At 36.4% G+C, this 13,421-nt stretch overlaps 1 protein-coding gene across 6 annotated transcripts in view; it reads left to right on the top strand.

Annotated features, from left to right (window-relative positions):
* Positions 1–13,421, top strand: part of Lrp1b (LDL receptor related protein 1B) — a 1,890,041-nt gene that overhangs the window by 1,521,905 nt on the left and 354,715 nt on the right. For all 6 annotated transcript variants that reach the window (XM_040745299.1, XM_040745298.1, XM_040745301.1 and 3 more), the window contains exon 43: positions 2,429–2,633. In XM_040745299.1, the coding sequence (XP_040601233.1) occupies positions 2,429–2,633 (205 nt within the window). The remainder of the gene's footprint in view (positions 1–2,428; positions 2,634–13,421) is intronic.

The raw sequence follows: 13,421 nt of genomic DNA, 5'->3' as shown, positions 1-13,421 counted from the left end.
CAATTAATTAATTGTTTCCTTGGCTGTATAAAGCTCTTTAGTTTTATAAGGTCAATTATTGCTCTTCATTCCTGGGCAAACACAGAGCTTTCCAGGAAGTCCTTTTCTGCATCTATATATTGTTGGGAATTGCCTGTGCTTCCATATTGCATTTTTAGGATATCAGGTTTCAAACTGAGGTCTCTGATACACTTGAAGTTAATTCTTGTGCAGGATGATAAATATGAGTATAATTTCATTCTTCTTCATAAGGACATCCAATTTTCCTAGTACCTGTTTGATGACACTGACTTTTCTACTAAACATTTTAGTCCTCTTTGTCTTTTATTAGATGACTGCAATTATGTGTACTCATGTTTGCTTTTCTGCTTTATTTGATTGATATACATGACCTTTTCCAGTATCATATTGTTTTTAATTACTATACCTCTATAATACAACATGAAGTCTGGAATGGTAATATTTTGAGTACTTTTTTGTTGTTGTTAAGGATTACTTTATCTATCTGGTGTCTTCTTTTGTATCATATGAATTATAGAACTTTTTCTGTAAAGTTCTAACATATTTGTAAGAATATTGTGGTGATTTTGATTAGGATTGCATTGAATATGTAAATTGATTTGATAGAAAGTTAATTTTCACAATATTTAGGTACATATGTTAGGTACTTTTTTAAATTAGCAACTAGAAACATTTATTTTTTATTTGAATGTGGCACAGATATTGATTTCACGAAGTTTTCCGAAACTTAGTAAGTAATGTTGGTGATAATAACCTTAAATTTACTTTAAGTGTTTGTACATCGGAGTGTATGAGCAATCTGTTTGAGAACATAAAATACAATCTTAGTATATTTTCTTTTTCTGTTTAAAATAATTTGATTTTCGTTTTACATACCAACACCAGTTCCCCCTCACTCCCCTTATCCAGCCCTCCCCAATGCCTCCCTCCATTCCCAACCCCACATCTATTCCTCACAGGGGGTAAAGCCTTCCTTGGGGAGTCATATCAAGTTGAGAAAGGACAGAGTCCTTGCACCCATATCAAGGCTGAGTAAACTATCCCACCAAAGGGAGTGGGATGCAAAAAGTCAGTTCATGCCCCTTGGATAGGTCCTGGTGCCACTGAAAAAAATCATCCCCCAATAAATGATCAAGTCTCATAACTGACATCCACATTCAGAGAGTCTAGTTTGGTCCCATGCAGGTCTGTGGCTGTCAGTTCTTAGCTCATGATCTTCTAATTTGGGTCAGCTGTCCCTGTGTTTTTCCCCCATCAATATCTTGGCCGCCCTTGTTCATATGATCCCCCAACCCTCTCTTCAACTGAACTCCAGGAGTTCAGCTCAGTGCTTGGCTGTAGGTCAGTTCATTTGTTTCAATCAGTTACTGGATGTAGTAGGTTCTGTGATGAACATTAGGGTAGTCACTAGTCTGATTAAATGCACAGCCTCTCCACTATTGCTAGGAATCCTAGCAGGGGTCATCCTTGTGGATTCATAAGAATTTCTCTATAGTTCAGCCATTTAAAGACCAGGCTCATAACCAAAAATATAAGTAGATTTTTTTAATCACAGCTAAGGAGGATTTTCATTCCAAATTCTTATAGCATCCAGATTTCTAGCTTCCGCCTTTGCTTTGACATTCTGTCCCAACTTCTTACCTAAGCAGACAGCACAGAGAAAAGACAGGATAGTGGCTGTTGCGTGAAAACAGAGCCTGGAGGCTTTTTCCCTCCTGCTGAGCTCTAAGGACATGCATGTAATGCCAGGGCTACCCCACAGCACTTATACAAACATATTTGTGTGACAGATATTACAGTCAAGGATTTGAAAGACCCCAGATTATCCCGCAAATTATATATACATATATGTAATAAAAATAAAAAGATAAAACTATAAAAATACAGAAATTTTACCACATTGTATTTCTAAAAGATATAAAGAAAGAAATGCAAAATTTCCAAAGGAAAGCTGGAAATAGAAAAGATGTTTGATTTTATCAATAATAGGGAGATATATAGCTATCATAAGTACAGTGTAATTGCCTACAGTGATCATGATAAATTTGCAAAGTGTGATGATATTGTTAGCGTTTAGTTATAGAAACATAGAGGTCATATAAAGTTTAGTATTTTTGTTTTGTTCTTGATTAGTTATACAACTAATTAATTATTCTTTACTAAGCCTCAAATTGACTCCATCTAATTAAAGAACTATCTGAAGGTGTACACAGAGCAATTGTATTTTCATGTGTCTTTGGGGGAGTCTTAAAAGTCTGGAAACAATACTGACTTTCCTTACCACTTAGACTTCCACATAGTCATAGACTAAGAAGAAAATATTATGCAACTTCACATTACTGTGTCTCTATAAATGTTATTTTTAATAAAATTTTTCAATTGTTCTTATAATTTTCACTTTTATCAGTTTAATGTTTTGGACCAATTGGAATGAACAGCATCCCAGCATCATGAGAGCCACATTGACTGGGAAGAATCCCCATGTGATAGTCAGCACAGACATACTCACTCCAAATGGACTCACCATTGACCACCGTGCAGAAAAGCTCTATTTCTCAGATGGCAGCTTAGGGAAAATTGAAAGATGTGAATACGATGGATCCCGAAGACATGTAAGTTACTCGAGTGCTTCTAGATTACTGCCTTACATAATGACTTTGAAAATATATGTGTACTTTTCGTAGCATACCTCTGTCAAGTAATTTAAACGGGCTGAATTGTATGAACTTATTTGATTGGATAATTGAGTCAGCACTCAGTCAGTGTATTTTAAAAACCTCCTGAAGTGTATTTGCTGCCATAAAGAAAATTTTCAAAAAAAGGAAAAATTTTCATAACTTTTACTCCAGGAACACAAATAATTGATTTGTTCCCAGTTTTCATTTTAACTGAACTTGACTGTTTTATATGTTCTTCTTTGTTATTTATAGTGTTTTAATATATGAAACTACATTAGGTCTCTGAAAAGAGGAAAGTCATAAAAGAGACACTGTGTGGAAATCAGCCACTTCTGAAGTTCAGAAGACAGGCACATGTGATTATATTCACAGAAAAACCTATCATACTCAATGAAGTCTTAGTGTCTTTTCTTTTACTGCTCCATGAAATCTTAAAGGAGATATTGTTATGCTGTCTCTTCAATAATCCTCACAGCAGGAACATAATCCTATGTCAACATGTTCGAGAAGTGTCAGCACTGGAGATTGTGAAATTTTAACATGCAAAGGGCTATTCCTGACTGGTCAGACCACTGGGGCAGTCTTGTCCAACCTACCACCCCACTATCTGTCCGAAGTACAAAATCCCTAGTTTTCAGCCCTCTGATACCTTGAGGAAGCTCTGAGATGGGAAGAAAATACCTTGTTGAAGGCCAGATCATAAATGTTGGAAACTTCATATTGAAGATCTGTGTGGTGACAACAGAGCCTTACAGTGCAGAAACAGACAGAAAATGGAAAAGGTAGAACGGGCCCAGTTCATGTAAAGCTTTATTTACAGAAAAAGACCAATCACCTGACCGAATTTTAATTCTGAATTTCTAGAACCAAGCATGATAAAGTGGTATTTTTGTATGTTTGTTTGTCTTTGTTTTTGTTTCATGACATAGGGTCTAGTTATGAGATTTCAGCTAGTATGGAATTCTTGGGTTCAAACAATCCTTCAAGCTTAAGTCCTTCATTAAATGGGGCACCAATGTGCCACTGCACACAATGAAGCAATGTATGGGGTCCATGTGAAGATGTGTGGAGTGAACTGTGTGAGTTTATTGAAGAAGGAGATGATGCCCTGACTCATATTTGGGTACTTCATATTTTCCACATGGGGCATAAATGATAGGGAGAGATGAAAGTTGAGCACTTAAATGACATTGAAATAATGGTCTCAGACTTGATTATATTCAATTTGTGTTAAAGTCAGTAACCTTGATCAAGAAAGTAATGCCTGAATTATTCATCTACCTTTTAAACTTAATGGTCATAAGACTTAGATAAATTGCTTAGCTTTTAAAGACTGAAGTTTTGATGTGCAAATTTTCAAAGTATCACAAGTACTGTGAAAGTAAAGTAGAATTTAACATAGAAGTTCTGACTGGAGAGAATAGTTAATACTTTGGAAAATACAGTTAGAAAGTCAATATAGGATATTCTGTGTAGTTTTATTTTCTGTTATGTCCTAATACAGAAAATTCTTGTATAGCTTATCATAAAACACTTAACTCCTGCCAATTCACATTTCTATCTATTGCTTTTGTTCTCTCATTCTTACTCACGATAACTATAACTACTATGGGTGACATAGAAAGAGGATATTGTTAGTATTTTTGCTATGTTAAAAACTTATCCAGTGTGACTGTAATTTTATACTCCTTGTTGATGTCCAACAAGGAGATTATTTCTGGCTGGATCAAAATATTGGAAGAAAAGTTTCAAAATTTGTCTTATTCTTTCACTTTAGTGTTTGTGGGTTTGCAGGTTTGCACATTTAAAAACAATTAAATTACCCATTCATTAATAAAAGCCAGATGCACAATGTGTACATTTTACATGAAATGATCAATGTACAGTGTACAAAATATAAATATAATGTTGTTAATGATAATCATGTCCTTAGAGCTGCAGGATGTTTACCTCCTACTATCTAATTTAGTACTCTTGAGCAACTTTTCCACAAGCCTTTAATTTCCTCAGCCTCTATACTCTGTCTTTCTCAAAGATTATCTTGGTTGGATTCCTCAAAGGAGTGTAATGATGTGACAGTTTTCTCCTCCTCCTGGTTTATTTTACTTAACATAATGCTCTCTGAGTACATCTTTGTTGCTCTATAATGTGATAGGATTTTAGCATTTCTGTAGCCAAATAACCTTCTAGAGTGATATAATTACATTTTCTTTATCTGTTTATCAGTTGAAACTCTTAGATACTTACATTGATTTGCCTCTTTACTGAACAATCACACTAGTCATGGAGGGCATATATCACTTAGATATAAGAATTTCGTTCCCATTGAATATATGATTAGTCCTGGGATTTCTAGGTCATTAGCTGCTTTAGTTTAGACTAATTTCAGAACTTCTCTATACAGGCAACCCACACACACATGCAAACACACAGTCTTTGATAATAGACAGTTGAATGGAGTGATGTGACAAATCATTGTCATTTTCATTTATATTTTCTGGATGATTAGCAATGTGACTTATTTCTTTGTATAAATCTTGGGAAGTTTGGTCTTCTGAAAAACATGTGCTCAAGTCTTTTATTCATTTTTCAAATTGGAACAGATGTTAACTATGGTGTTGGGGGTCCTTATAAATATGGAATATAAAACCTGATAGAAACATAGGTCACATACACCTCCTACCATTCTCTTGGTCAAACCTTTATTCTGTTAACTGATTCCTAATCATGCAAAAAGGTTGTAATTTATGGTAATATTATTTGTTTTCTTTTGTTTGTTTTCTTATAAAATGCATGTCTTTTAAAATATAAGAAAATAATTTTAAGTGTTTTCATAGTAATTTAATTCATTTTGAGTTAATTTTGAAAACAGTGATCGATAACAGTCTTATTTCATTTTTGTCCCTAGGATGTTCAGTTTTGCTGGTGCTATTTATTGAAGAGGCTATTCTCTTCTGAGCATGTGTTCTTGACACATTTGTTAAATCTTAGTTTTCTATGTTGTTTGCTAGAATTTCTGTGCTGTATCTGGGGCTATTCTGAACTGGTTTACTTAGAAGTAGCATCATTCCTGATGTAAGATATAAGTGATCTATTTCTAGCTAGTAATGAGACCCAGAAATCTACAGTTTTGGAGAATGCATCCTGCATACAGGTCTATTGGGTTTTAGAGAGTTGAAATTGATGTAGCTGTTTTACCTAGGGTATACCTTGAAATATCCTTAGTTGGCTGTAAGCAGTCTAGGCTGTAAGCAGTCAGGTAAATGGAGAATTTATGCAGAAGGGCAATGACTTGGCACTTTTAATAAACTGAGCAAAACATTGATATGTTCTACCTTTCCTGTAGATCATAGGGGATAGAGAAGGAGTGTTTATTACCTGAAGAAATAACTAGATCCTGAGCTTCCTTGGAAATTAAAACAGATTGCTGTCAGATTATCGATAAGAAATCAAACAAAATCTAGGAATGATTATTGATAGAAGCTACAAATGACATCTTATCTCTCTGAACCTAGTGGGGAAGCCTTCTGTTCAACCTGAAAAAAAAGTCTATCAATGTGAGAGCATAGTACTGCTGCTGAGAGTATGTTATACAAAAGAAGTTTTTCTACAAATGCTGTCCTGGGAGATGACCTCTGGGATCTGCATGGGGATGGGAAATTGTATGATAGTCCCTTGAGGAGAGGTTTGAAAGTAAATGATTGTGGGGTGATGACATATGGAATGTGTGACAAGGTGGGGGACTATGAATGTATCTTCAATAAAAAAATTGGGCTTGATGTTCTACATAGAACTGTTTATGCACAGCAGAAAGGAAAGCTGTTTTTTTTTAGCAGAAGGGGAGTAAGCACTTACTGAAAATATACAAGGTGTTTTGTAGGATAGCTCCATTTTTTCTAGAATGAGATCATGACTATATGAATAAGATAATTAATAAGGAGACAAGATGTGAGTTCTTGTTTGGAGGTTCTAGAAGGGGAGCGCAGCTACTCATATACCCTTGGCGGTGGTGGTGCATGCCTTTAATCCCAGCACTCGGGAGGCCGAGGCAGGCAGATCTCTGTGAGTTCGAGGCCGGGCTGGACGACAGCCTCCAAAACAATACAGAGAAACCTTATCTCGTAAAAAAACCAAAAAAAAAAAAAAAGATGTAAGTGAGTATATTTAGAAATCTGAAAGTATATGAGGTGGAGGCAGGTACTATTGATAAAAAGTTTAATGTCCAGTGTTTCGTTTAGCTTTATGATCAGAAATATTTTCTTATTGGCCAGGTCTGTGGGGGTGGGGGATGCTGAAAGAGTTTTTTGATTAATTCATTATTAACTACGCAGGAAATAAAGCCTCTCTCTTGCCAAACTAGGGCATGAGAACAGAGAATATGGTATGTTTATTTAGACTTAGACATAAGCTTGTCACTGTGTGCTATGAGAATAAGTAGTTAATGATTACAAAATTTGCCTGCTGTGAGGAGGTATTTCTAAAGTGATATCATCTATGACAGTGTCCTATCTGGTAACTGCATGGTATCCTTGAAGAAAGATCAATATACCATCAAGGTGCCTCACCAGTGCGACCATCTGACACAAGAGTAAAAGAAGTTAGGAAGGGGTAAAGGATATCAAGGTCAGAGTTGGGCTTTCGAAGAGACTAAAATATTCAGAAAGGAAAATAGGTAGATGAAGAGTTTCATGTCATTAAAATGTGACGAAAGGTTTTATATAAGCTGTGTGAACCTGTTGGTGAGAGAGGCAAGGATAGAGAAACGATGGATGATTAATAAGCTCAAGGAGCTTGTTTCCCAGACAGATTTAATATGTTGACAAGAAAAATATAGAACACACACATGCATACACACATGTATGCTTTCTGTCATTCAGAGACAGGCATCTTCATGGGTCTTCAAGAAAAAAACCTGACCCTATTTACTAAGTTTGATTGTTAAACAAACAGATAGGCTACTTATTAGATGTTTTTTTTTCATAAAATATAGAGACAAGAGATAGTGTTAAAAAGGCATAAATCGGCCAGGCAGTGGTGGCACACGCCTTTAATCCCAGCACTCGGGAGGCAGAGGCAGATGGATCTCTGTGAGTTAGAGCTAGGCTGGACCGACAGCCTCCAAAATAATACAGAGAAATCCTGTCTCGTAAAACCAAAAAAAAAAAAAAAAAAAAAAAAAAAAAGGCATGCATCAACAGGATAAAGGCTAGAAGGTGTATTGGGTGTATTGAAGCCCTAAAACAGAAGCAGCCAGGAGATCTGCTTTAATGTAGACAATTCAAGATTGACGATTTAGGGGATACCTAGAGATTCTGAACAGTTTTATAAGACATCTAGTTAAAGTAAATGAACATCACAAAAGGAATTGAGCAGTGTTCTTTCCCACATAATGCTGACTCCAGAAATGTTTTTGTTTGTTTTTTAAGCATACAGGTTCTTTGTGTATATATTTGGCTTTTGGTTTGGTGTTTTTATGACTCCTGTGTGTGTGAAGTTGTGTGTGTGTGTGTGTTTGCATGTGTGTGTGTTTTATCTTTTTCTTGTGTTTTTCTTTGACTCTTTTGCTTCTCTTATTCCTGTTTTAAATTGTTTTTGTTTTATCTAATTTTAAATTATTATTCTTGAGATGTCTGTTTGTTTTCTATCAAGAGAAAGAAATGACATGGATCATGATTCAAAATGATTGGGATGAACTGGGAGAGGAGAACCCATATTCAGAGTATATTTTATGAACAAAATTTTATTTTCAATAAAAAAGAACTAGCTAAGACTCCAACATTGTGATGCAGATATGAAATTAACTCACTAGGCTCAGATAATAAAGTAGGTCATTTTAGCTTTTTGTTTTGCTTTAATTTTGTTTTTGTGAGAAGAAAGGAGCATTTCCTATGTTAAAGCATTGAAGAAAGATTTAGACTGTGACCAAGGTAAGTTAATCGGGTAGAAACTGTCTGAATCTTAAGAGAGGATACCTGCTGTCCCTGTACAACCACAAAATTAATGAGGATCAAGTTATTTTGTAGAGACATGTCACAAGAAGTCCTATAGAGAAGGAGACCATTTATGTGTGAACAGAAAATCCTGAGAGAATTCTTTTTTTTTTACTTTTTTATTATTTATTTTTAAGTTTAAATTTAGATTAGAAACAAGGTTGCTTCACAAGTCAGTTCCAGGTCCCTCTCCCTTTCCCTCCCCCCTTCTGTGCCCTCCCCCAACCCCCCCCCAATATCCCCTCATTTCCCCAGGGAGGGTAAGGCCCTCCATGGGGGTGTCCATAGTCTGTCATTTCATCCAGGGCAGGGCCTACAACCTCCGCCATGAGTTCAGAGTGAGAGTGCATCTCACATTGTTGGATGGGAGTCCAAAGTCCATATGTATACTCAGGATAAATACTGATCTACTGCCCGAGGCTCAATAGATTACCTAGGCCTCCTCACTGACACCCCCATTCAGGGGGTCTTGAGAGAATTCTTGAGATTTAAAATATCATGAATATTCACTTGGTCAAGGAGATGAGGAGGTCCATCATGAAATCTTTGGAGAAGTACTGTCCAGATTAGCAGTATGATAACTTGGGTATCACAGTCTATTCAGATAGATATCTATATATATCCATATCTATATCTGTATCTATCTATATCTATACTTATCTATATCTATATATATATATGTATATATATATATATGAAGAATGTTCATGGGAAATAGTAAAGAAAGCATCTCTGTATCAAGGACTGGGAAATAAGAGATAAAAGGAATTGGAATATAAGATTTTAAGTAGACAAGATGGTGGATAGCAATTACAGCTAAATTAACAAGGCACAGAAGTTGGACTAAATAGTAGTTGAACACCTAGTTAGTTTTGGATAGCCACTGAGTGTTGTAGAGAGACTAGATCATAAAATTTGGGCTTTGATTAGTCAGAAAACAATAGGTTTCAATTTTTTCAAATTCCTCGATATGAGTATATATTGATCCTGACACACAAAGGCTGAAGGTTCATATACATTGCTCAGTATAAGAGTATGTTATGGATTAACACTAGGGAGGGTATATCTCAGACAAAAGAATAAACAGATGGTAGTGGTAAAAGATTCCAAAGGGGATGAGTATTGATGAACAAAACTGTAGGAATTAATGTTTATCTTAAGACTTTGTGAAGGAAAGATAAATAACAAATGCATGGAACATTTCTAGAATGGCATGTCCTAGGAGAGAGGTCAAACAACTGGGAATGACCAAGAAGGAATGAGGAAAGGTGTATCTAAACAGATTGCCCAGTGGTAGAACATTCTGTTTGGTTTTGACAGAATTACATTCTGTTCCATATCAGAGAGAATTCTTGTATGGGTGTAACAAATTCTGAAATAACTGGATAATTCATTCCCTTGTCCAAGAGGCATGAGATAGGCTTACCAGTAACTGACATCTTTGCCCTATGTTCCACTTTGCTTTCTGTTTCTGTGATTAAAAACCATAACCCAAGGTGTCTTTGAAGAAATAGGGTGATATCAGTTTGCATTTCCAAGTAGCATCACCAAGGGAAGGCCAGGACAGAACTAAAGTAGAAACAGAGGCAGCAACCAAGAAGAATCGATGTGCTGAGCAACCGTGGAGGAAAACTCAATATGGACTTGATCTCACTGGCTCATGACCAACCAGCTTATACAATCCATGACCAACTGCATAAGGTTACAGCCACCCACTTGGTAGTAGGTCAATTATTCAGGTGAGATTCTCTTTGCAACTGTATTAAGATGCCAACCATGTTTAGTCATTACACTTTGGGTACAATCAAACTATAAACATGGGAGAAGTGACTTCTGGTCTTGGTCAGTTTTGGAAACTAGGTGTCATTCCCAATAAACTCACAGGCCTGGGGAGTCTTATATAATGTTGTTGTCAGTACTTGCTATTTAGCATGATCTTATTTTCTTTACTCTATTATTAAAAGCCTTTAAGAATGGTTTTATATATCCATGTTGGAAAATGTAAGGACTGTCCTCTATTATTTGACCTTTTTTTCTAATAATATCTGCTGACTATGAAACAATATGAAGTTGGCTATGTAATCTTTTTATCATTTTCTAGAATATATTTAGTGTTACTTCCCAATAAGCAGAATAATATGGCTGGATTATTCTTTGCATTTTGAGCAATGTCTCATTTGTCAAATTGACCACCCTTAGAAGAGCCTTTTCTATTCCTGCCAAAAAGAAAGAAATCATAAAAAATTTTTGGAGAAAATTTAATTTTGGCTGGTAATTCTACCCGGAATCAGTGTTTGGGTCCTAGTTTTGTTTTTGCTGCCATGATAAATATTGTCAATAAAGAAACTTGTGGAGCAAAAGCCTTATTATCTCATAGATTATAGATCATCAAAGCAGATATCTAAAGACAGGAATTGAAGAAGAAATTAAGGAAAAACACTGCTTACTGGGTTGGGTCTTCCCTCATTAATAATCAATCAATCAATCAATCAAATAAACAAACAGAAAACAAAAAATAAACAGATGCCCCCCAGACATGTGTAAGACCAGTCCAATCAGGATATTTTCTCAATTTGGTTCCCTCTTCCCAAATGACCCTAGTGTGTATCACATTAACAAAATAATTAAGCTGCATTGCTTAGAATTGGTACCAATTAGGTTATGACCCCTATTCTGCACATGAAGACTACCTGCATATGCTGAGGTAATGTATGGAGATGCTGAATTTTCTTGGATAGGTGAGGGCCGATTGATATAAATATTATGACAAGTTAAATTACAAGACTGGATAAGATAATGAAATACTTTGTGATAAGTTTTGGAATCAAAATGCTTTTCTTTTTTATGTTTCAGAAACTAATATTTTATTTAAAAGAGAAATATTCTTATTTTACCTATCAATACCAGTTCCCTCTCACTGCTCTCCTCCCATGCCCCCCATTTACCCAATCCCCTCACACTTGTATTCCCCAAAATATTGAGGCCTTCCACAGGGCATCATCAAAGACTGTCATACCATTTGTGGCAGGGCCTAGGCCCTCCCCCATGAGTCTAGACTGATAGAGTATCCCTCTATGGGGAATGGGCTCCCAACGTCCATTTATATACTACAGTTAAATAATGTTCTATTACCAGAGTCCCCATAGAATGCCAAGGCCTCCTAACTGACATTCAGGGGGCCTGGTTTAGTCCCATGATGGTTTCTGAGCTGTCAATCTGGGATCCATGAGCTCCCCCTTGTTGAGGTCACCTGTTTCTATGGGTTTCTCCAGCCTGGTCTTTACCCCTTTGCTCATCACGCCTCAATCTCTCCAACTGGATACCAAGAGTTTAGATCAGTGCTTAGCAGTGGGTCTCAGCTTCTGCTCTCATCAGCTACTGAATGAAGACTCTAGGATGGCATATAAGGTAGTCATAAATATCATTACAGGGGAAGGGCATTTAAGATAGCTTCACCACTATTCCTTAAATTGTTAGTTGGTGACATCCTCAAAGATTTCCAGATATTTTGCTAGTTACAGATTTCTCTTTAAACATAAAATGGCTCCCTCTATTAAGGTATCATTTTTTGAGCTCTCCTTTATTCTTCGCAGACTCAGATTATGTATTACCTATGTTTTTGGAGGGTAGTTAACCTCCTCGGGTTGGAGTTTTCCTTCTAGAACTGGAATAGTATGCATGTATTGTTTAAATCTGATTTTGTCATGGAATATCTTGTTTAATCCATCTATAGTGATTGAAAGCTTTGCTGGGTACAATAGTCTGGCTGACATCTATGGTCTCTAGGTGTTTCAATAATAATCTACCCAGTACCTTCTGGATTTCAGAGTCTCAGTGGAGAATCAATCCAGGAGACTCCAATAAGAGCCCTAAATGCTTTTCTATTTGAGATAGACTGGCAAGTGTAAAAGAAACTGGGATGTTCCTTGGGCCCCCAAATCCTGCAACCTTGCAGAGAGGAAGAATGGAAGAGGGCATGGTGGAATGAGCAACAAAATGAAAATGACTGTGTGATGGTGACAAGAAGGATGGGTAAAACTTTGTCAGGGATAAAGAAAACAGATTAAGTAAAGTTTGAAGTCTTGTCTGCAGAGAGAGCTTTCCTCATATCAGGTCTGGCAGGATAGGCAAGAGAGATGGTAGTATCTGAGGAGAATTGTTGGCAGAAAGAGAGAGGATTCAGTTGTGGGGAGTGATGTCTAAAGTAGAAGAAAAAGCAGGTGCAGGACCATATTTTAGAGGAGGGAAAGACATCTGGAGATTTCTCCTTGTGAATGCCATAGAGGGCAGATGTGTGGGGAAAAGTTATGTCAGTTCTAGAAACCAAGTTCCTTTTGTTATTGGAATTATCATTATTTGTCCAAATGGAGGGGCTTTCTGGAATGGCAAGACCCGGTGTAACAGAGCAGTTGTAAAGAGCAAAAGTCTTCATGAAAGAATTAAAATATCATAAAATATAAAGTAAGGTATAAAATACAAATTATGCACATAAAGTAAAAAATGCCAAGATCATGCATACTAAAAAGAAAGGCAAGGAAGCAGCAACTATGCCAGGAGAAATCATTTTGGGGTCCTTCTGCACTTCCTACCCTTGATGAAACATGAAAGGGAGAGGATTGTGGGACTTATGCTATCAGACTTCCTAGGTGCAGGGGAATTAGAAAGAAGCTGCAACATCCCAGTCCACTTTTAGTTACAGGATACTAAAGTGTAGAGATGTTGTTGGGAACTT

The sequence above is a fragment of the Mesocricetus auratus genome, unplaced genomic scaffold (genome assembly GCF_017639785.1).
Source record: "Mesocricetus auratus isolate SY011 unplaced genomic scaffold, BCM_Maur_2.0 Super-Scaffold_100004, whole genome shotgun sequence".
Lineage (NCBI taxonomy): Eukaryota > Metazoa > Chordata > Mammalia > Rodentia > Cricetidae > Mesocricetus > Mesocricetus auratus.
The sequence above is the reverse complement of the archived record's forward strand: the minus strand, read 5'-3'. Positions and strand labels throughout refer to the sequence as shown.